The sequence below is a fragment of the Notolepis coatsorum genome (genome assembly GCF_963971535.1).
Source record: "Notolepis coatsorum genome assembly, chromosome: 11".
Classification (NCBI taxonomy): domain Eukaryota; kingdom Metazoa; phylum Chordata; class Actinopteri; order Aulopiformes; family Paralepididae; genus Notolepis; species Notolepis coatsorum.
Genome location: NC_140175.1, coordinates 108,707,544 through 108,732,983, shown reverse-complemented (window position 1 = coordinate 108,732,983; position 25,440 = coordinate 108,707,544). Strand labels below are relative to the sequence as shown.

The 25,440-nt window shown below is 44.2% G+C and overlaps 1 protein-coding gene across 1 annotated transcript; it reads right to left on the bottom strand.

Moving 5' to 3' along the window:
* Positions 1-1,322: 1,322 nt before the first annotated feature.
* On the bottom strand, positions 1,323-16,664 carry LOC311237238 (MOB kinase activator 3B-like; the record flags this gene model as incomplete). Its single annotated transcript, XM_084325045.1, has 3 exons — positions 1,323-5,703; positions 10,748-10,950; positions 16,559-16,664. The coding sequence occupies 3 exons, from the start codon at positions 16,662-16,664 to the stop codon at positions 5,674-5,676; spliced, it is 339 nt and encodes a 112-aa protein (XP_084181171.1). The 3' UTR covers positions 1,323-5,673.
* Positions 16,665-25,440: the final 8,776 nt, after the last annotated feature.

Here is a 25,440-nt window from a genome sequence, read left to right as displayed (position 1 = left end):
CTAAACACTGGAAAAGGCCATTTATAAGACACGGGACCTTTAACCTGTTCCACCCGTGGAATATTTTCGCCTAAAATATATACCTAGGTAAATGGAATATTGCTCCACTTCTACAAGGTTCACTTGCATATTCCTGGTATCTAGGGACATCTATGGACCTCAGGGAATGTATTCACAGTGTCAGAAATATTGTGTCTATTACTAGGCTTGCTTAAATTGTGATGAAACAAAGGAGAATATGAATTGTGATTTTTCTTTGCATCTTTGACAGTGAATAACACCATGCTAATAATGACCAAACTTAAAAAAAAACTGCCACTGATCTCGTTCAGTACCCTCTTGAGATCATGTGTAAAAAAAATCTAAGGAAATTAATAAAGGGAAGATGATTAAACCGAAGGTTCTGTAGATACAGTACTGAATTCTCCCATCCGGACCAATGCAATTTGAAATATTATTATAGAATATAGAATATGATGCTTATAAATTACCTTATTATAGCCAATTCGCACATTTATATATAAAGATAATATATATATATTATCTTTCAAATGCCCAAGTTCAATTTGGATTTAGTATCACCACGCGTGCATAAGAACAGATAATGATATCTACTGTAATTTACTGTATTTTTTTATTTTCACCACAGTGCAACCATTTTGAAACAAATTTCAGATAAAATGTTTGCTACATGCTAACAATAGGGAGGAGAAACTAACTGCATTTCAATATTTGTCAAAAACGTTACCTTTTGTGGCTTATTATCCTGAATAATAACAGTTATTGACATAATTCATTCAGAACGCTGAACTTCGAACCCCCATAGAACTTGCCAGGAAGTGTAGTTTGGAATAATTCCAACGCTGATCCATAGCTATGCATGCCCTCGACAAAATGGCCGCAAATAAACTACAATTCCCATGGTTCAAAATTTTCCAAATGGTCGCCGTCTTGGAATAGACTTCAGCAAATCGAGAAGGTAAAACTAATGGCACTTTTAACCTATTGCTAAACTAACGTATTGATGATAATATACATTCTACATGCTTTTATGACATGTTAGTGATGTTAATACTTGAATACGTTTGATTTTAAAACCGCAAATCTTTTTTGCAACACTCTATTCTATTGATTTATGATCAGATGCCGTTTTGGGACCGGGTCCGGTCCCGTCGGGTGGGTAAGTAAAATTTCGGGGTACTTTTTACACCCCTGCTTATTAGGAACACCGAAGCAAAATAGATCATTTCTAGGCTTCAGTTTCTACTTGCTGACACATAATTCAACACTAAAGACGTACAATAAAAAACAATTTCTTTAAAGGAATCAAAAATGCACTTTTATTTCTTCAAGTCAGGAATTATGCCCGCAAAGCATCTCACGAACCAGATCACATAATTTAATAACAAACTATCACATTACAAAGTGGTTATCGAGGAGAGAATACAACAATTTCAGAATAAACAGTGTCAGTGTTTCATTAGCAAAACAGTCCATTTGAAAGTACACAACCTGAGTGAGTGTGTGTGTGTGTGTTGTGTGTACGTGTGAGTGTGTGTTGTGTGTACATGTGTTGTGTGTACGTGTGACAGCTGTATCAGCTGTGCAACCTACAGTATTGACCCTCAGCTATACAGCGTGTCAATCAACCTATCTCAAACCCGCCCTCTTTGTTGATCCTCCAATCACAACTGTTGCTTCCCTCGGAGGGGTTGGAGGATCAGGAAAAGAGGGCGGGTTTGAGAGATAGGTAATTTGTGCTATAAAGTATACACTCAAATTCAGGTTGCAAATGAAAAAATATATATTATACTGTGTTATTCTCTGCATGTTATGAAATTGGCTTAAAAAAATATACAGAACATGCAGGGTGCCATTTGGGAATGATAGGTGAAGCCATTCCCCTCAGCACTGCTACCATGGGATGTGAACCCAATTGACCTATCTCAAACCCGCCCTCTTTTCTTGATCCTCCAATCACAACTGTTGTGATTGGAGGATCAAGAAAAAGGGTGGAGCTTGCGATAGGGAAGAGAACCGTTATTTACTTATTATCCAACATTTATTAAACCCGATTCTTGTATATATATTTTTTACAACAGTGGTCTGGCAAATGACAAAGTTCCTCACACAAAACTCCTATCAGTTAATATGGGTCCTGAGGTCACACTATTTATCTATCTATCTATCTATCTATCTATCTATCTATCTATCTATCTATCTATCTATCTATCTATCTATCTATCTATCTATCTATCTATCTATCTATCTATCTATCTATCTATCTATCTATCTATCTATCTATCTATCTATCTATCTATCTATCTATCTATCTATCTATCTATCTATCTATCTATCTATCTATCTATCCATCTATCTCTAAAAAGAAAAAGAAAAACACAAAACAAAAATCACAATAAAATCTCCTCCTTAAAAATCATTACACCAATCAACAAAACATTAAAATACATCGTATTAAATTAACCAAAACGTGATTCATTAAAGATGTTATATTGTAATGAACAGATTTAACTGTGATTTGTTTAAACCAGTGACTTTCCTGCCAATCCGTTACACAACACTCAAATAATCAAATAAACCAGTTGAACAATTAGCAGCGTCCATACAGGTGCACAGGTATACACACACAGACATGTGACGTCATACAGGTACACACACAGACACGTCATAGGTACACAGTGTGGCAACCCCAAGCCACCACTGGGCTTGGTGATTGAAGGACGCTATGTAACGGCCCAATGGCTGGGCGCTGCCCATATTTGGGCGTCCGCTTCCAGACGCACCTGTCTCTGGAAGGCCATCAAGACCAACTAGCGAATCACAGCGCAGTGCGCGTGTTGAGGAGGGGGAACTTAATGGGGCCCAAGAGCTCACTCTCACTCTCTCCTATCAGGGGCGAGGAGACAGACCGCTAAGCGGAGAGGCTGCCCGGCAGACAGTCTGAGAGAGAGTGAGGAGAACCGTGAAATGTTTGTTTGTTTTATTAGAGAATAAAGAAAAGTATTTTTGTTGTTTATTCTGCCACCCCTACACCTGGAATTGCCACAACAGGTACACATACAGACACGTAACGTTGCTGAGATGTTCATTAAACAATTTCAACAATGGGAAGAACAAAGACACACGCTATGGGATTGTCCACTTTTCTTGTAAGAGGTCGATTTGATTTGTCACTTTTGCTTCTTGAGAGGATGTTAACATTTTGTCAGGCTTCTGAGAGAAATGTGAACAACCCTATTATTAAAATGTATCACACTGTTTATTTAAAGGGGGAATTAAAATACTGGAAGGTCAGTGCCAAGGCCTAAAAGCAAGTTCAATTTATATTTATAAATATGGGCTCCCTTGGATTTAGAAGACAGTGGTGTTGATGGAAATTAAAAACAATGTCCTGGTAATAAAAGCGAAAAAGTAAAAAAGAAAATTATGTTCAATTTAAAGGTAAAATGAATGATTTATTCCTTTGCACAGAGTCCCAAGTTCAACTTACAGCGTATAACGTATTCTGAAGAAGTGAGTTGAAAAAATGGGTCCCAAAGGGACAGAGAAGACGAGCGCCGTTAGGATCCATCAATTCTAGGAAATCGTGTCTCTGTTCTTGTCTGGTGTGTGAAGGAAAAACATTTTTATTTATTTGACGGTAAACTAAAAGCAATTTTGTTTGTGCTGAGAACCTAACAGCCGATTTCTTAAACATTTCTAAAAAAAAAAAATTCCAAGACACCAGACAAGCAGCTTCTGTCGTCGAGAGGGAAGAAGTTCAGAGATAGACAGTAGAAATAGATTGTGACACAGGAAACAGATGGTCAAAGACAGGAAGTGTGTCCCCTCGTCCCTGTGTCTCTGCATGTATACATATGAAAAAGAAAGTTGCATCCTAGGCACAAAGTGACTGCAGCGTACTGTAGGCAAAAAAGAGGCCTAACGGACAAATGCTATATGTTTCTATTAAATAGGTCCATGTTCACTTATATGTTTTTGGACCCCATCAGTTTGTCTTTAATACGTCTGTCCCAGTGAAGGTGAATAGCATTTATAGCTTCCCAATAACCCCCACCCCCCTGTAAGCTACTCCTGTGGACAGCTCCTTAACTTGTCTTCATCCAACAGTGCCCCCCTGTGGAGATATTAGGTTATGCCAGGCTAACGACGAGAGAGAGTGTGATGTGAAGTTGAGCTCTCACTGGATTAAAACAGGGAGAGAGAAACGTGACGGCTTTAGCAGCACGGGAGCGGATCTGGGTCACGGACTTTAGAATCTAATGTTGTTGTTGTTGTTGTTGTTGTTGTTGTTGTTGTTGTTGTTGTTGTTGTTGTTGTCTCTCATCACTGGGAAGAACTGCTGTCAGAGTAGTCGTTAGTTACAGTACTAATCCATATAGGTCATTATTATTAGGCTGAGGCTAGTGGTGTTCATGGCTGGACTATGGGGGGTCTTACAGTTGATCATTATACTACCATAGTAACTATTTTATGTAGTTTTACGGCACTATGTACGCTTAGGAGGGGGCTCTTTTTGGGCTCCCTTACACCATGGGCCCTGGTGCAGTTATACCCCCCCCCCCTCCTTCAACCCGTATGCCCCTCATTTGGGACATCCATACTGCATATTGCTCCCAGTATAGGGTCTGTGTTGTTGTCCATAGATTATCAACTATCCATCCACTGTACTGGGAACTGTACGCACGCACGCACACACGCACACGCACACACACACACACACACACACACACACACACACACACACACACACACACACACACACACACACACACACACACACACACACACACACACACACAGCTGAAACCCTTGAACACACATAGCTAAAAGCTGATCTGGGTTTCCGACCCGACACAAAACAGGCCCTGGAGTGGTTATAAGTCAGGTGTTGTCGCATCACTTGGAAAGGTCTCTTCTGATGGTTGTAGTAAGTGGCGACGTCTGGAGACTGAAAACCGTGGCGTCTTCGCTAGTGGCCCGAGTGTCCATGTTGTGTCTTGAGTGTCCATGTTGTGTCTTGAGTGTCCATGTTGTGGCCCGAGTGTCCATGTTGTGGCTCGAGTGTCCATGTTGTGGCTCGAGTGTCCATGTTGTGGCTCGAGTGTCCATGTTGTGGCTCGAGTGTCCATGTTGTGGCTCGAGTGTCCATGTTGTGGCTCGAGTGTCCATGTTGTGGCTCGAGTGTCCATGTTGTGTCTTGAGTGTCCATGTTGTGTCTTGAGTGTCCATGTTGTGGCTCGAGTGTCCATGTTGTGGCTCGAGTGTCCATGTTGTGGCTCGAGTGTCCATGTTGTGGCTCGAGTGTCCATGTTGTGTCTTGAGTGTCCATGTTGTGTCCACATTGTGTCTCGAGTGTCCATGTTGTGTCCACATTGTGTCTTGAGTGTCCATGTTGTGGCCGTTGTTTACACTGTTTAAATGAGTCTATTATGGTGTTAAATCTCCTCACAATCAGACTGAGGATAATTAACGGTGATTACGTCGCCACGGCCCTATTACAAAGTCATTTCGGGGCGGGGGGGGGGGGGGGGGGCACCACGAGGGCAGCAACAGGCCTCACTGTCTCCACGGTAACCTCCCGTCATAAGACAAGGGGGCGTCGCCGCGTCATCAAAGCAACCGTCGCTCTCCGCCTCGCCTCGCTGCTTCCTAGTGACACATCCGAAGGGTCATCTCTTTCTGTAACAGAGGAAGACAAACAACACGTTACACATCCGCAGAGTCGTCTCTTTCTGTAACAGAGGAAGACAAACAACACGTTACACATCCGCAGGGTCGTCTCTTTCTGTAACAGAGGAAGACAAACAACACGTTACACATCCGCAGAGTCGTCTCTTTCTGTAACAGAGGAAGACAAACAACACGTTACACATCCGCAGAGTCGTCTCTTTCTGTAACAGAGGAAGACAAACAACACGTTACACATCCGCAGGGTCGTCTCTTTCTGTAACAGAGGAAGACAAACAACACGTTACACATCCGCAGGGTCGTCTCTTTCTGTAACAGAGGAAGACAAACAACACGTTACACATCTGCAGGGTCGTCTCTTTCTGTAACAGAGGAAGACAAACAACACGTTACACATCCGCAGAGTCGTCTCTTTCTGTAACAGAGGAAGACAAACAACACGTTACACATCCGCAGAGTCGTCTCTTTCTGTAACAGAGGAAGACAAACAACACGTTACACATCCGCAGGGTCGTCTCTTTCTGTAACAGAGGAAGACAAACAACACGTTACACATCCGCAGGGTCGTCTCTTTCTGTAACAGAGGAAGACAAACAACACGTTACACATCCGCAGAGTCGTCTCTTTCTGTAACAGAGGAAGACAAACAACACGTTACACATCCGCAGGGTCGTCTCTTTCTGTAACAGAGGAAGACAAACAACACGTTACACATCCGCAGAGTCGTCTCTTTCTGTAACAGAGGAAGACAAACAACACGTTACACATCCGCAGAGTCGTCTCTTTCTGTAACAGAGGAAGACAAACAACACGTTACACATCCGCAGAGTCGTCTCTTTCTGTAACAGAGGAAGACAAACAACACGTTACACATCCGCAGGGTCGTCTCTTTCTGTAACAGAGGAAGACAAACAACACGTTACACATCCGCAGAGTCGTCTCTTTCTGTAACCACCAGAGGGAGACAAACAACACGTTACACATCTGCAGGGTTGTCTCTTTCTGTAACAGAGGAAGACAAACAACACGTTACACATCTGCAGGGTCGTCTCTTTCTGTAACAGAGGAAGACAAACAACACGTTACACATCCGCAGGGTCGTCTCTTTCTGTAAGAGATGATACAAACACACAAGTGCACAAGGCTGGGAGAGCGGATGTGTTACCGTGGCAAAGAGCGGATGTGTTACTGTGGCAAAGAGCGGATGTGTTACTGTGGCAAAGAGCGGATGTGTTACCGTGGCAAAGAGCGGATGTGTTACCGTGGCAAAGAGCGGATGTGTTACTGTTACGGACGGTGTCCTTATGTGTATATATATGGGAGTAATGTATGTTATCTGTTGTGTATATAGGCATGTTTTGTTTGTTGTTGTCTTGTCTCCCTCTTGTGTCTACATATCCTATCCCACTCTCAGGTTCCCAGTTGCAGCAGCAGCTGGTCAATCAGCAACTCACCCCGGTGCAGCGGCAGCTGAGACTCGTTCTGCAATCAACATCCACTCTCCCTTCATATACCCTTTGTGTTTCAGTGTTAGTTAGCTCCCTGGTTCGTTTGGTCTGTGGTTGTGGTAATTATACTTGGTCTGTGTCTGTGTGGGAGCTCATCTTTGTGTGGTCTGGTAATAGAGCTGGTGAAGGCTCTGGCACTTTGTGCTATTAGTTAGTTTAGGACTTTGGTATAGTTTTGTGCTGTTTGTGTGTTGTATAGAGCTGTGGCCTGTTTGGCATTAGTTTAGTTATTTGTACATTTCTGTTTTGTTCCTAACTTGTGTATTTCCTCGTCACCCAGCCTATGGTGATTGTTTTGCTTTGTTATTAACCTTTTGTTTCACACACAGGGACATTGAGGGCAGGACGATACCCTGGGGTCTACATCTGCATCACGTAGGAGAACTACTGTTAAAGACACCAGCTTTAGAGTGAGCACCACCTCCTGTACTTTGGGGCGTCCGCGCCTGTAAAGGGGGGGGTGGGCTTTTGTTTCCTTTTGATATTATTTGGTGCTCACTGGTAGGTCCTCTTTGCTCTCTGTGTTGCTGATCCTCACTTGTAAAATAAATATTGTTATTTTACAATCTGTCTCTGGTGTTTTGTGTCACTGCACCCTCACCTATCCTGTCTGTGGCCTAGTGGTGCGTCTCCCCACGGGGGCACGTAACAGTTACCGTGGCAAAGAGCGGATGTGTTACCGTGGCAAAGAGCGGATGTGTTACCGTGGCAAAGAGCGGATGTGTTACCGTGGCAAAGAGCGGATGTGTTACCGTGGCAAAGAGCGGATGTGTTACCATGGCAAAGAGCTGCTGTGTTACCATGGCAAAGAGCGGATGTGTTACCGTGGCAAAGAGCTGCTGTGTTACCGTGGCAAAGAGCTGCTGTGTTACTGTGGCAAAGAGCTGCTGTGTTACTGTGACTCGATCTCAATCACACCTTAGACAAACAGTTGTGATTGGAGGATTGAGGTTGAGGGTCAATTTGGCTGAACATCCTGGCCAGGGTCTTTAGATAAAGTAAGTAAACAACCGCTGTTAGCACTGACCTGGGACCAGTGTTCTAAACGCTTCATTCACCTCACCAGAACCCTGATCCCAGCGGCGCCCTCTGGCTGTGGAATTCCCCCTGTTGTTGTCGGGGAAAACGTAGTCGATGTCATTTCCAGTGTTCATTCTGTCTATTTTAATACCCTTTAATACCCACGTTCTATACCCTTGTCATAGCCTGGGCCAGATTAAGGGCACAGTGGATTACAATGGGGAAGATCTCTTTAATCTGGATTAGACTGTAATCCACAGAGGGTCCTGAGAAAGGGGTTAGTGGGGGCTGGGGGGGGGGGGGGGATTTAATTTTTTGTCCAAGCATATACCATCTCCCCTTTGATGAAGAATCTCCTGCAAATAACTGCTGGCCAGTATGACTACTACGATACTGTCTTTACACCTGTATCACTGTACATATTATACTAGAACTCTGTACATACATCTGATTAGCACTACACTCAGTAGTACTAATTTGTATATTTTGTACCCAGTTTAATCTCCTGTACATTGTATATATTGCTGTTGCACTTTACTGCTACATTTGCACTCTGGTTGGATGAACTTCTTTTAGTTTTTTACTGTACTTGTGCCGTATATTGACAATACATTTGAATCTAAATCTGAATCTAAATCCAGGCAACACTTCCCCATTTTGCTAAAGAAAGGAAGAAAAGGAGTGAACCGTGAGGTCGTTGTGGTGTCGTCAGTAATGGGCGTGAGAAGCCGCCTCTTGTGGGTGTTTCTGGTGTTGAGCGAAGCCCAGTCATGTGGAGCTCTTATGATGAGACCCAGACAGAGAGCGCTCTGTGTGGACTGGTTAATGAGTTCTCTTGTCTCTCTCCCCCTCTCTTGTCTCTCTCCCCCTCTCTTGTCTCTCTCCCCCTCTTGTGTCTCTCTCCCCCCTCTCTTGTCTCTCTCCCCCTCTCTTGTATCTCTCTTGTCTCTCTCTCCATCTCTCTTGTCTCTCTCCCCCTCTCTTGTCTCTTTCTCGTCTCTCTCCCCCTCTCTTGTCTCTCTCCCCTCTCTTGTCTCTCCCCCCTCTCTTGTCTCCCCCCTCTCTTGTCTCTCCCCCCTCTCTTGTCTCTCTCCCCCTATCTTGTCTCTCTCCCCCCTCTCTTGTCTCCCCCTCTCTTGTCTCTCCCCCCTCTCTTGTCTCTCTCCCCCTCTCTTGTCTCTCTCCCCCCTCTCTTGTCTCTCTCCCCCTCTCTCTTGTCTCTTTCCCCCTCTCTTGTCTCCCCCCTCTCTTGTCTCTCCCCCCTCTCTTGTCTCTCTCCCCCTCTCTTGTCTCTCTCCCTCCTCTCTTGTCTCTCTCCCCCTCTCTTGTCTCTCTCCCCCTCTCTCTTGTCTCTTTCCCCCTCTCTTGTCTCTCCCCCCTCTCTTGTCTCTCCCCTCTCTTTTCTCTCTCCCCTCTCTTTTGTCTCTCTCCCCCCTCTCTTGTCTCTCTCCCCCTCTCTCTTGTCTCTCTCCCCCTCTCTTGTCTCTCCCCCCTCTCTTGTCTCTCCCCTCTCTTTTCTCTCTCCCCTCTCTCTTGTCTCTCTCCCCCCTCTCTTTTCTCTCTCCCCTCTCTCTTGTCTCTCTCCCCCCTCTCTTGTCTCCCCCTCTCTTGTCTCTCTCCCCCTCTCTTGTATCTCTCCCCCCTCTCTTGTCTCTCCCCTCTCTTTTCTCTCTCCCCTCTCTCTTGTCTCTCTCCCCCCTCTCTTTTCTCTCTCCCCTCTCTCTTGTCTCTCTCCCCCCCTCTCTTGTCTCTCCCCCCTCTCTTGTCTCCCCTCTCTCTTGTCTCTCTCCCCCTCTCTTGTCTCTCCCCCCTCTCTTGTCTCTCCCCTCTCTTGTCTCTCTCCCCTCTCTCTTGTCTCTCCCCTCTCTTTTCTCTCTCCCCTCTCTCTTGTCTCTCTCCCCCCTCTCTTTTCTCTCTCCCCTCTCTCTTGTCTCTCTCCCCCCTCTCTTGTCTCCCCTCTCTCTTGTCTCTCTCCCCCTCTCTTGTCTCCCCCCCTCTCTTGTCTCTCCCCTCTCTTGTCTCTCTCCCCTCTCTCTTTTCTCTCTCCCCTCTCTCTTGTCTCTCTCCCCCCTCTCTTGTCTCCCCTCTCTCTTGTCTCTCTCCCCCTCTCTTGTCTCTCCCCCCTCTCTTGTCTCTCCCCTCTCTTTTCTCTCTCCCCTCTCTCTTGTCTCTCTCCCCCCTCTCTTGTCTCCCCCCTCTCTTGTCTCTCTCCCCCCTCTCTTGTATCTCTCCCCCCTCTCTTGTCTCTCTCCCCTCTCTCGTGGTCCTTTTTATTTTTTTCTCTGTTTGTTACCTGATTTCATTTCAATTTAGACTTTATTGCAGTTCTTTCAAATATATAATTTATATGTTCTACAGCTAGGTTGACTCCTTCAACACTGTTATAATATGGCGTGGCTAGAAAAGTATCTAACAGTGAGTCTCTCTCTCTCTCTCTCTCTCTCTCTCTCTCTCTCTCTCTCTCTCTCTCTCTCTCTCTCTCTCTCTCTCTCCTCTCTCTCTCTCACCAGTGGCTCCAGCTCCTTGCGGTCCAGCAGGTTCATCTCGGTGCCGAAGAAGTAGAAGTGTTTGTAGCAGGTGTTGACGTGGGCCTCCGCTCCCATCACGATCATGCGGTCGAAGTGGTGGATGTAGACGTGGACGAACACCCGGAACAGACGACACAGGATCTTCTTACAGATGGACACAAAGTTCTTAGGGAACGGGATGCCTGCAGAGAGAGAGAGAGAGAGAGAGAGAGAGATTTTTTTGTTGATTATTTAAAGTACTTTATTTTGTACTGTATCAAAAACCTTTACAAAAAGCATTTAAAATGCTTTACATCAACAAGATAAAAAAAACAATACACATTACACAATACAAAAAAATTGAATTTCACATATTCATAATGTTGTTAAACACCAATTCATCATCAATGACATCACAAATCACATTTCCATAACACCATTCCTGAGCAAAAGCCTCCAAATTGCCATAGCTTTATAAAACCTGAACTCCAGCCAGACTATAGCCTTCACATTACAGCACCACACTAACACTGCATCCTGGTCCGGTTTATCTTCCACTCTGTTTCTCCTGTTTACATAAACTGCAAGCTTAGCTTCCCCCACCAGAAAATTAAGCAGTTGCCATTTTTTATAATTTTTTTTATAACCTGCTCCAAAAATATAACCAATAACAGAGAAGGTTTCACCAAAATGCCTGAAAACATTGGTGAGCAGCTCAAATAGCCCTGAAAGCCTGTTACACAAAATGCATGAAAAACAGTCTCAGTTAACCCACAGAAAGGACATTTATTATCCACCTCTGGGTTGATGATGGAAACAAAAGCGTTCACTGCTACAGCACCATGCAGAATCCTCCACTGAAGGTCTACAGTTTGTTTTTGTTTCTTTAAAGGAGGTTTGTATAAAACCCTCCACACAGGTTGAGTGTCACTACCTGCACACAGCCTGCTCCTCCATACAGTGTCCACTCTGTTATTTAGCCATTTCTTATTCATTACTTTCACACAGTTTCTGTACCATGACTTCATGTCCATTTTGTATAATGTTGAGTCCTTTATAGAAAGTAGAGGACCAGACATCTCTCCCAGTACAGGGCTCAGATACACATTTGGAAACTTGTCTGGTGTTAATGCTCCACTGCTGTATAATCTAAGCATGCCCAGCTCCTCAACAGTCAACCTCTGTCTCCAGAGATCCAGCATCCTTGTTGCATAGCGCTGCGACCTCAGGCCCAATAAAGAACACACAGACTGAGCATATTTTAACTCTGGTCCTGCTGTGTCCACCAGTTGTCTCAGGCGTACCACTTTGGCAGCACACAACAGTCCAGTCAGCCCAGGGCTTGCACAGTCGCGTATGTCCATTATTGCACCGTGAACAAGAGGCTCCTCCAGTAACCAGTGCAACGAGTTAGTAGAAGCAGTTGTTATACACTTGAAAAGTGTCCAACACTTAAAAAAAACTGATAAAAAGGAGGACGTGCATTTAGCCTTAAAGTCGTCGGGTCTGTTAAAAACAAAGATACATCAAGACCAAGACTATTGACTTTTCTAAGAATAAAAGAGGCAACTTCTCTCCAAACTAAATCTTTTGGTCCTAACAGATATCGCTGTATGAAGTGTAGCCTCAAAGTCGCTGTCCTACTCGCTAAATGAATCAGGCCTTGCCCTCCCTCTTCTCTGGGTAAATACAGAACACTCTGAGGAACCCAGTGCAGGCGATCCCAATTTTTTTTTACCATATTTGCCTGCAACTGCACCAACATGCCTGAAGGAGGCTCCACACATGCCAACTTATGCCACAAGGTAGAAGCCACAAGGTTATTTATTATGAGGACTCTGCCTCTATAGGAAATCTGAGGCAACAGCCATCTCCACTTAAACAGCCTTCCTTTTACTTTCTCCACCACATTATCCCAATTTTTCTGTACAAACGTGTCATTTCCAAGGTACAGTCCTAAATATTTAAAACCATCCCTTTTCCAGATCATGTTTTGAGGTAACACAGGTAATCTACTATGCCAGTTACCAACAGCTAATGCCTCACTCTTCCTCCAATTTATTTTGGCAGCGGACACAGCCCTAAAACTGTCAGCAATTCTCTCCAATATACTTACATCATTTAGTTTTTTTTACAAAAACAACTACATCATCAGCATAAGCAGACAAAACAATGTTATCTTGGAAACCAGGTACAGCTAACCCCCTCATCTCATTCCTCAATGTTTGTAATATGGGTTCCAGATAAATTGCATATAACATGCCAGAGAGAGTGCAGCCTTGTCTAATGCCCCTCTGTACTTCAAAAGGAGCACATAGAGCACCATTGAATGTTTAACACACTCTCAATGTTCTGATACAACACTTTCACCATAGCAATGGGACCATCGCTGAACCCAAAACTCTCCATAACCCTCCAGAGATAATTGTGCTCAATGCGGTGAAATGCTTTCTCCTGATCTCCTGATCCTCCAACCTAACAAGGCCACTGGCCATGACAACATCCCCTCCAAATTCCTCAGAGACGCAGCAGCCGCCATCACCCCAGTCATCACACACATAATAAACCTCTCTATAAAACAGGGACACGTCCCCAAGGACTTCAAAATTGCGAGAGTGACCCCTCTGCAAAAAAGGGCAGCAAATTAGACCCAGGCAACTACCGCCCTGTTTCTATTCTTACCTCCATCTCAAAAGTCATGGAGAAAATAGTCTACGAACAGGTCGAAAAGTACCTGGCGGAAAAAAATCTAATCTACGAATTCCAATCTGGCTTCAGAACGTCCCACTCCACTGACACATGCCTCCTCTATTTGAACGACCACATCAAACAAGAGGTGGACGTGGGCAAATACTGTGGCATGGTCATGCTGGACCTACAAAAGGCCTTCGACACTGTCAATCACTCCATTCTGATTGACAAGCTAAAAGCAATTGGTTTTAATAGCTTATCAGTGAGCTGGATGCAATCCTACCTGGAGGGGAGAGAACAGATGGTAGAGGTAAACGGTACTCTATCCCCCCCCCCTCACAGTGAGCTGTGGTGTTCCACAAGGAAGCATACTAGGACCGCTACTCTTCCTAATTTATGCAAATGACATGTCGTCAGCCTGTGACTGCAACTTGTTCCTGTTTGCGGACGACTCAGCCCTGCTGGTCTCTGACAAGAACAAGTTGCAGGTTGAAAAAACCCTCAGCTCGGAACTAGGCAAAATCTGCATATGGCTCGCTGATAACAAACTAACATTACACATGGGCAAAACAGAGTCCATTCTCTTCGGTTCAAATAACAAACTCAGCAAGACCGACGGCTTCTCAGTTGCAGTGGGTGACAATATTGTCACAAGGAAAGACGAAATTACCTACCTGGGTTCCATCCTAGAGGCAAATCTTTCCTGTGACAAAATGGCATCCAATGTAATAAAAAAAAGTCAACCAACGAACTAGATTCTTGTACCGGATCTCCTCTCTGGTAAACAAGAATACCCTGAAGACTCTGGCAGGAGCACTCATTCAAGGGTACTACGACTATGCGTGCACCTCATGGTACCAAAGCACCACAAAGGCGCTTAAAACAAAATTACAAACATCACAAAACAAACTGGTCAGACTACTACTTGACCTTACCCCCAGAACCCACCTCACCCCTGCCCACTTTGACAACCTAGGATGGCTTAGAGTAGACAACAGAGTACAGTAACTTGCAATGGGCCTGGTCTACAAGATACACTATACGACTAAGGTACCCATGTACATGTCAAAATACTTCCCAAAGGTCAGTGAATACCACAACCACTACACCAGAGGAAGCTCAACAAATCATGTTAAACCCAGATTCGGCTCAAACAAGGGACTAAACACGTTTCTAAATTATGCCACATCAATGTGGAACGCCCTACCCAAAGCTGTAAAGGAATGTGAATCCCTACCCACATTCAAAACCGCTCTTAAAGAGCACCTACGGGAGGCTGCAATTCGAAACTGGCCACCGTAAATGCCCAAAACCCCCACCAACTCCTAATAGACAGTCTCCTGGCCTGGTCTACAAGATACACTACACGACCAAGGTACCCATGTACATGTCAAAATACTTCCCAAAGGTCAGTGAATACCACGATCACAACACCAGAGGGAGCTCCACAAATCATGTTAAACCCAGATTCGGCTCAAATAAGGGACTAAACACGTTTCGCAATTATGCCACATCAATGTGGAACGCCCTACCCAAAGCTGTAAAGGAATGTGGATCACTACCCACTTTCAAAACCTCTCTCAAGGGACACCTACGGGAGACTGCAATTCAACACTGGCCCCTGTAAATATCCTAACCCAACCCCCTCCAATGTACAGTCATTTACCTAGTATGGTTTTGTCAATAGTCCAATGTACAATTTTGTTTGTTTGTACAGTGTCTCCCCCCCCCCCTCTCAATGTACAGTTTTGCTTGTATATACAGTGTGCCCCCCCCCCCCCCAACCACCTCCAATGTAGATTACCCAGTATGGTTGTCAATATCCCAGTGTACCCAACCCCCCCCCCACCCAACCTCCTCCAATGTACAGTTTCTACGTCAAATGTATATACTCCCTTTTCCTGACTCCTTCTGTATCACAAACAGTACTGTATTTGCAAATCTGGTATGTCATAAATGTATAGATGTAGCAGTACTGACTATCTGTATGTCATGTATGTCATATATGTCCAGATGAATTGAAAATGGGGGACCCTGATGTAAACAAGACGAAAGTCTTTCTTTGGTCTGCATCCCCTTAACAATTGTGTGTATTGAGCTGTACTGTATTGTACCCATTCTGCAATCTGTTAATAAAGTTTTCAATCAATCAATCAAACCTCCCCACCGCATGTATATATTCCCTCCCCGCCGTATGTATATTTCTATCCCACTCACCCACCCCCTCCTAATGTACAGTCCCCTCCCCATCATATGTATATACTCTGTCAGGATCTAGGGGTAACAGTACTGTATATTTGAATACCGTTTATGTCACAAATGTATCAGTACTAAATACCTATATCATATGTCCCTATGCCATAAATGTCATGTATGTTGTGTATGACATAAATGTCTATATGAATTGAAAATGGGACACCCTGATGGAAACAAGACAAACGTCTTTCTCAGGTCTGCATCCCCTTAACAATTGTGTGTATTGAGCCGTACTGTATTGTACCCATTCTGCAATCTGTTAAATAAAGTTTTCATTAATTTATTCATCTATTGAAATAAGAGCAGTATTCAAGCCCAATGATTCAGAGACACCCAAAACATCACAAATTAAATATACATTATCCAATATTGACCTGCCAGGTACACAATATGTCTGATCCCGATGGATGATCTGGTCCATTACTTCTCTCAGACGGTTTGCTAAGGTCTTTGACAGAATCTTATATTCGCTGCTTAAAATTGACACAGGCCTCCAGTTCCTGATGTCCTGCAAAGTCCCCTTTTTTGGCAGTAAGGTTATCACTGCCCTGCAACAGGAAAGCGGCAAAGCACCCTCAGCCAGACTTTCATTGAATACCTCGAGAAGATCGTCTTTCACAATGTCCCAAAAGGCTTTGTAAAACTCCACCGTCAGACCATCAATACCAGGGGCTTTCCCGCCACCCATGCTCTGTAAGGCAGAATAGAGCTCTGACGAGTCCAAAGGTCTCTCCAGCAGCACATTCGACTCCTGTGATACTGTAGGCAATCCTTCACAAAAGGTCTGTAGAAGGACATCATTGTCAGTGTACTCACTGCTATACAAAGCAGAATAAAACTCAACGGCCCGTCTCCGGATCTGACTGGCATCAGTGATGTCCTGCCCCATCTCTGACAGAAGAGAGTGAATGAATTTATTCTGTCCATTCTTCTTCTCCAGACCGAAGAAGTAACTGGAAGGCACATCCATAGCATTAACATTCATAAATCTTGACCTTAACAAAGCTCCTTGAGCCTTCACACCTAGCAGGTCAGCTAAAGCCATTTTTGTATTAAGGACTTCAAATTGTCCTTGATTTCCTGTGTACCCAAACATTTTCTCAAGGTCCACTATCTCAGGCCCCGTTTAGACGGAAACGCTAGCCGGTGAATCCGCAAAAATATTTTTGCTGATGTGCCTTTCGTTTATACGGAAACGGCGTTTTTACGGGGTGAAACCGCAAAAAAGTGAGACTACCTTCCAGGGTGGAATTCCTAGAAACGCAAAAGCTTTGCGATCTCGTCTAAACTATCAAAACGTATAAATCTGTTAAAACGATGACGAAATGGTTGTCACGGCTCTGGTCGCGCGTACTGCTTACGTCACAGGTAGCAGGTATGCGCCAGTAGCCGAGACGTAAACAAAGCAAGTATGTCTGACTTATATCAACGGAGATCACCTGAAGGCTACATTGGCAGTACTTTTAACCCTTTCACTGCCACACGACAGAAGGTTAACCCTTACTATCACACAACCGGCTGTCGTGTGGCAGTGAAACGGTTAAATACACAAGAATCTGTCCCGCGGCGTGAGACTCCGTGAGTGGACCCACTGTCTGTGAGTGACTCTGCTTTGGTGCAATCACATTCCCCATCCACAGTCTGCGAATCAGAGGCAGAGTAGGGCGGGTCTTCACAGCACGTCATGTGACATATGCGCCAATCGTGTGACAGCGGGTGTCCGTCATTACAGCGTCGTCTGCACGGAGAATTCCACTCCAAAACGCTCGTCTAAACGTAAAATTAAAAGTGAAACCGCAAGATGACTTTTGCGGTTTCTGTTCACAAAACGCTCGTCTAAACGGGGCCTCAGTCTACAAATCTCTCATGGAGGTAGTGATAGTCTCTAGTCACATTGAGAGTGTTGTTGACAAAGCATTTTATTTTGCCACAGTCCCACCACTGCCTAAGAGAAGAGAACTCATTTTTCCTAAACAGGACCCAAAAAAACAAAAAACATCTCTAAAATCCTTTTCATGGAGCAAAGCTGAATTAAAAAGCCAATAAGCACTTCTAGGCACCAGATTTTTTATAAAGACATTGCACATTACCAATGAATGGTCTGTAAAACCAACAGGCAATATTTTGCACATTTTAAAAACATTAAAATGGTGCTTAAAACAATAAAAACTGTCAAGTCTAGCTAAGGAGACAACATTATCCCTACAATGAGACCATGTATACTGGCGCTCATTCCCATGAAACCTCCTCCACACATCAACCAAGCCGTGTGTGTGTACAAGCTGTCTTAATGCACTTTGAGAAGCTGGATGGGGTTCATTGTGATTCATGTCTAAACTGTTATTCTCTGTGCAATTGAAGTCTCCAGAAAAAAAAATAAGAAATCATCCGGATTAAAATCGGACAATTTAGTACACTATCTAAAAAGGCCTTTCTTTCAGGCTCTTTAGAAGGAGCATACATATTAAATAAAACCACATTAAATGTTTCAAATTGTGCTTTCACTACAATGAACCTACCCTCTACAATTATACAGTATAAGAAGCAGGAATAAAACATTTTGAGAATAAAAAGCCAACTCCACTGCTATTTGTAGTATTATGACTCAACACTACATTTCCTTCCTATTCCGTCCTCCATTCTACCTCATTTTCTTTGTCACTGTGTGTCTCTCCTGCATAAAAAGAACATCAATGTGTTTTAACTTTACCAGTTCAAACAGTGTTGCACGTTTTCTCACATCTCTTGCCCCATTCAAATTCAAAGTTCCAACCTTAAATTGTTCCATGGAGAGAAGAGGAGTGACTAATGTTGTAGCAAAGTTTTGATGGCTTTGACTGACAGTGATCTTTTGTTTTGTGACTTCCTTAACTCAGATATGTCACTACCATCTGACTCATACTCCTCACTATCACTCTGGTCTGACTGTGAAGTCATTTGTTTGGTCTGGCTATCACACATACTGTATGTTGACCCTTTTTTAATTGTGTGGACCCCTTGTTATTGTTCCCTTTGCGTTTATGAGGTGCAGATTTTGAAACAGCATCATCTTCCATTTCCACCTCATTTGTCTGTTCACTTACTTCTGCACTGTTGTCACACAGACCACTGCTACTCTCCTGTGCTTTTCTCTCAGACACAGCAGCACTGTATGTTTGTTTCTCACAGGCCCCTTCTACCTGCAGCTCACCTGTAGTCCTGTCTGTCTGTTTCTCACAGGCCCCTTCTACCTGCATCTCACCTGTAGTCCTGTCTGTCTGTTTCTCACAGGCCCCTTCTACCTGCAGCTCACCTGTAGTACTGTCTGTCTGTTTCTCACAGGCCCCTTCTGTCTGCAGCTCACCTGTAGTCCTGTCTGTCTGTTTCTCACAGGCCCCTTCTGTCTGCAGCTCACCTGTAGTCCTGTCTGTCTGTTTCTCACAGGCCCCTTCTACCTGCATCTCACCTGTAGTCCTGTCTGTCTGTTTCTCACAGGCCCCTTCTACCTGCAGCTCACCTGTAGTACTGTCTGTCTGCTTCTCACAGGCCCCTTCTGTCTGCAGCTCACCTGTAGTCCTGTCTGTCTGTTTCTCACAGGCCCCTTCTGTCTGCAGCTCACCTGTAGTCCTGTCTGTCTGTTTCTCACAGGCCCCTTCTACCTGCAGCTCACCTGTAGTCCTGTCTGTCTGTTTCTCACAGGCCCCTCCTACCTGCAGCTCACCTGTAGCCCTGTCTGTCTGTTTCTCACAGGCCCCTTCTACCTGCAGCTCACCTGTAGTACTGTCTGTCTGTTTCTCACAGGCCCCTCCTACCTGCAGCTCACCTGTAGTCCTGTCTGTCTGTTTCTCACAGGCCCCTTCTACCTGCAGCTCACCTGTAGTCCTGTCTGTCTGTTTCTCACAGGCCCCTTCTACCTGCAGCTCACCTGTAGTCCTGTCTGTCTGTTTCTCACAGGCCCCTTCTACCTGCAGCTCACCTGTAGTCCTGTCTGTCTGTTTCTCACAGGCCCCTCCTACCTGCAGCTCACCTGTAGTCCTGTCTGTCTGTTTCTCACAGGCCCCTCCTACCTGCAGCTCACCTGTAGTCCTGTCTGTCTGTTTCTCACAGGCCCCTTCTACCTGCAGCTCACCTGTAGTCCTGTCTGTCTGTTTCTCACAGGCCCCTTCTACCTGCAGCTCACCTGTAGCCCTGTCTGTCTGTTTCTCACAGGCCCCTCCTACCTGCAGCTCACCTGTAGTCCTGTCTGTCTGTTTCTCACAGGCCCCTTCTACCTGCAGCTCACCTGTAGTCCTGTCTGTCTGTTTCTCACAGGCCCCTTCTACCTGCAGCTCACCTGTAGTCCTGTCTGTCTGTTTCTCACAGGCCCCTTCTACCTGCAGCTCACCTGTAGTCCTGTCTGTCTGTTTCTCACAGGCCCCTTCTACCTGCAGCTCACCTGTAGTACTGTCTGTCTGTTTCTCACAGGCCCCTCCTACCTGCAGCTCACCTGTAGTCCTGTCTGTCTGTTTCTCACAGGCCCCTCCTACCTGCAGCTCACCTGTAGTCCTGTCTGTCTGTTTCTCACAGGCCCCTTCTACCTGCAGCTCACCTGTAGTCCTGTCTGTCTGTTTCTCACAGGCCCCTTCTGTTTGTAGCTCACCTGTAGCCCTGTCTGTCTGTTTCTCACAGGCCCCTCCTACCTGCAGCTCACCTGTAGCACTGTCTGTCTCAGCTGGTTTATCCCTGGCCACTTCTGTGTGTAGCTCACCTGTAGCACTGTCTGTCTCCTTCCTTCCTCCATCTGTTTGTCCACAAGTTTCAGCAGCTTCACCAGCCTCTCCCTGTTTGCTACTAGTTCCCTCTCTAGCTTTACCAGCCTCTCCTTGTCCACTAGTTCCCTCTCCAGCCTCTCCTTGTCCACTAGTTCCCTCTCCAGCCTCTCCTTGTCCACTAGTTCCCTCTCCAGCCTCTCCTTGTCCACTAGTTCCCTCTCCAGCCTCTCCTTGTCCACTAGTTCCCTCTCCAGCCTCTCCTTGTCCACTAGTTCCCTCTCCAGCCTCTCCTTGTCCACTAGTTCCCTCTCCAGCCTCTCCTTGTCCACTAGTTCCCTCTCCAGCCTCTCCTTGTCCACTAGTTCCCTCTCCAGCCTCTCCTTGTCCACTAGTTCCCTCTCCAGCCTCTCCTTGTCCACTAGTTCCCTCTCCAGCCTCTCCTTGTCCACTAGTTCCCTCTCCAGCCTCTCCTTGTCCACTAGTTCCCTCTCCAGCCTCTCCTTGTCCACTAGTTCCCTCTCCAGCCTCCTCTCCTTGTCCACTAGTTCCCTCTCCAGTGTCAGCCTCCGCCTCCTGAGTCTGCTTCTTAGGGCATGCTTTAATAACATGTCCTAATAAACTAACCTACACTGTAACACGCAACACTGATGAACATTGTTACTCAGCTGATAGAGTTATACCCTTCTTGCTGTCTTGTCGTACAGAACTTGTAAGTCGCTTTGGATAAAAGCGTCAGCTAAATGACTAAATGTAAATGTAAATGTAACATGTCCCCCCCCCCCTCCACACCCAAAACACTTCATGGTCTCTGATGATGCATACAATACATAATCAAAGTCTTCCACTTTAACATGGAATCTCATGTTGAACTCGTCATACCTGTTATTCAGAATCATATATAAAAACCGTCTATGAGAAACAACATGCTTCAGCAAAGGTGATTTGCACCCCGTAAGCACTTTCTTAATGGGAGAGACTATCTTTCTGTGTCTGGACAGCTCTTTTATCAGAAACTCATCAGAGATGAATGGTGGGACATTAGACAGCGTGATTTTAATTGACGGTTGCGCAAGTGGCAACACGGGAACGTGCAGGTCCCTAACAATAATACAGCGTTCAATTACCTCGTTAACTTTCTCAACTCGGTCTAGAAAGATAACCACGGCGCTATTCATTTTTGCTGCAGACTGTGTGTGTGGGTGTGTGTGTGTGTGTGTGTGTGTGTGTGTGTGTGTGTGTGTGTGTGTGTGTGTGTGTGTGTGTGTGTGTGTGTGTGTCTGTTCCCTGGTGGTACAGTGGGATATATAGATGATGACTCATCGTTCCCTGATGGTACAGTGGGATATATAGATGATGAGTCAGCGTTCCCTGATGGTACAGTTGTATATATATAGTGGAGCTATACAGTACAGTATAGGGAGGTGTAGTTTGACGTCACTTTGGACTGCCCATGAGGTCCACCCGTATAGGGATTTATCATTGGGAAAATGGATTATCGGCTATTGTAACAATTCTGCCTCATGAACATTGGCAAGCTTTCCATTTTTGCACAAAATGAGTTCCCTTCTATCACTAACATAATTGTTTTGTTTTTTTTACGATTAATTGCGAATATTTTCATGTTGAGCTATAGATTGTGGATGAATATGCACAGAAAGGCACACCATGCAAATGTTCATGCTTTATTTGTGTTAAACGAGACGATTTACAAATGGGCAATGGGGGAATACATTGCGTTTTCAAGATGGTGGACCGGCCGGAAACAGCAATGACGTAACCACTACACCTCCCTATAGGTACAGTAGATGCTACGTGACTTCCTACCTAACCGTCTCTGTGTTGGTCTCCCCTCTTCACGTGGCTCAGGTCGTAAGGGAGAGAGGTCGTGGGTTCACATCCCCGCCGTGGCCTTCAGAACTATAAATACACTATATCCGTACATTCCGTGGCGGTAACCATTGGATACAAGACACACGATGCTCTGTACCAGGCTGCCATTGTAAATAAAGAATTCGTTTTAAACTGTAATCTGGTCGACTGGATTATGTTCAAGGTCCCCTGAGCCTGTTCAGGAAGTCTGCTTTTGTTTTATTCCCCCAGACTAGGGAGGCGCAGAGTCATCTATTACTTGAACTATTTTATCACACTTTTTACTTTTCACTGATGCACTGCTCTGTTGTGTGTTAGTTCTATTTGATTATTTTTAGCCTATTTTTAAACTGAATCAAACCGCACTTTTTTTTTTACTCCGTCTATTATTCTATTTGTATTATTTGTATTACTGAATGAAACTGTAAACAGAAAGGCCTATTGGGATGCTAGATCCTAATGTGATTTACCATACCTTGCTACCTCTCTATCTTTTTTAATGCTTGCTTATGCCTGTATTTTTCACTTTGAACTGCAACTTCTGTATGAAAAGTGCTATACAAATAAAGTTATTATTATTATTATTATTATTATTATTACTTGAGTACTCACTGTTTCTACTGAAAGTGGTTTTTGAGGGTGCTTTATTATTCTTAATTTTTTTACCACCAAATGAGTCGACCAAAAGTGCTTGTTTGTGCCACTGTGTCACTCCGCTCATCCAACTGAGCCCTTCTGAGCACACCACACCACACTACCGCCTTAAGTCCACAGACAAAACAAATCATTCTCCTCCTCTGCTCCCCGACTCTGGAGTCAACTCCCATCACACATCAAAGAAGCCCCATCCGTAGAAACATTTAAGTCCCACCTCAAAACCCACCTGTTCAACCTGGCATACCCTCCTCACTCCTGACCCCCAACCCCTGCATCACTTACATGTTCACATCTGTACACACCTATATTTTAGTATTATTATTTATTTAAATGTTCTCTCTGTCTTGTCTCTAAGGCTAAACTGTCTCCCCTTCTCTGTAGTATCCCCACCATGTCGTCATTGTGAAAGTCCATGCACTGTGTTTGTCCATATACCATAATGGAATGTATGTAAATGTAAATGTTTAGTCTATTCCCACTGCATACTACAGTATCTAGTATGCAAATGATGCCCTTTATGACACCATAGCCATTGTTTCTCTGTACAAAAACTCATTCATCTACAATAGAATATTAAAAACCAACACATGAATGACTATATGTATCAGCCATAAAAGAAGCCTTTAACTGTTCAAAAGCACCACAGGCAATGGTTTGTTTAAAAAACGTAAGTATATGTTCAAGTATCTTGTTAAGTATATCTAATCAAGTATTCATAGTCTGTGGGGCAAGCCACACACACACACACACACACACACACACACACACACACACACACACACACACACACACACACACACACACCACACACACACACACACACACACACACACACACACACACACACACACACACACACACACACACACACACACACACACACACACACACACACACACACACACACACACACACACACAGCTTGAGACATAGAAAGAACCACACACAGATTCCTTAAAGAGAGAAAATCTGAGTCATACCAACAAAGAATTACACAGAAAAGGTCTCCCATACCAACAAAGCCCACGTTTTGGATTCTGTGTGAGCTCTGTGTGTTAAGTGAGTGAGAAACCCTGTGAGCGTCTTCTGTTCCTCTGCCGCCGCGGTCCGTGAGCTCGTTACCGCTCTGAACAACATGCGCACATCCACCCGGGCCGCCCGTCGTCACGGTGACGGCATGTTAGGAGACGAGGCAGACGTATGTTTCTGTCGGTCAAGGCTCGGCACTGGGCCACTCTTTCTTCTCTGTTCTTTCTCAGTAACGTTTTTAAGTCTAGTAATGTATGAATTAGTAAATAAAATACAGTATGTTCTGATGAGTAAATAGGGGTGGGATTAAATAAGTGTATGCTTCTTCCCACTCCTTTTAAAATATGTAAATGCAGGGGTCAGGAACCTTTTTGACTGGGAGAGCCATAAAAGCCAAATATTTCTAAATATATTTCATTGAGAGCCATATAGTATTTTTAACATATAATAAATTAAATATGTCTTACTTTTAATGCGACTTCTGGTGCTGCATGGTTTTGCTGATGGCCTTGTAATCTGGTTCATACGTGGTGAGATTGAGCTTCATGCAGGCATTGAGGCTTCCATCAGTTAAACGTGAGCGTAGGTTGGTCTTAATGTTCCTCATATGCGAGAATGACTGCCCACATGCATATGTAGAGCCAAACATGGTCAATACGGCAATACTCACACTGCATTGTGTGGTATGTCACAGGAAGCTCGTTCCAAGTTTTAAGAATCAGCTGGTCTTCAGGTTGAAGATTTTTAATTTCTGTCCACTTGTGTTCCCTCGCCAGCTCTGCTCGCTATATCTTCAGCTACAGATACTATTAGCTGTATCTTCAAAACTAATTCTGTTTACTTTAAAATGACACAGTATTATTAAGAAATATCACAAGTATTAAAAAAAAAAAAAAAAAAAAAAAAAACGTTTTTTTTTTTTTACTCAAAAAATTCTGGGAGCCATATGCTGTCACCAGAAGAGCCTTATATGGCTCGCGAGCCATAGGTTCCCGACCCCTGTGTAAATGAAAGAAAATGTATAAATAAAGAATTTAGTTTGACTTTTTTGTTTGTTCTTTGTTATTTTTATTTTTTTAATATTTTATATACATTTATTATTTGAACGGCTTAGGGCTATATATGTACTTGATGTTTGTTTGTTATGGTGCATATTTGAAATAAACTTCAATCAAATCAAATCAAATCAAATGTCGTCCGCCACAGCTGAGCTTACATAACCGACCAATTACTGTAATATTGTTGTTGTCTAAAGGTCCAATCTGTATAAATGAAGGTATAAATACCGTCTGAACAACCTTCTGTAGTGTGGTAGTGAAAGGGTTCAAATGTATATCTTGCTTTATTAGGTTTATTAGCCTGCAAAAGCAGATTTGTGGAGAATGTCTTTAAGAAAGTAAGCCCAGCAAGTGCTGAAGCCACAGAACGCAGGAAAAAATACCCTTTGAGCTTGTAGGTCAT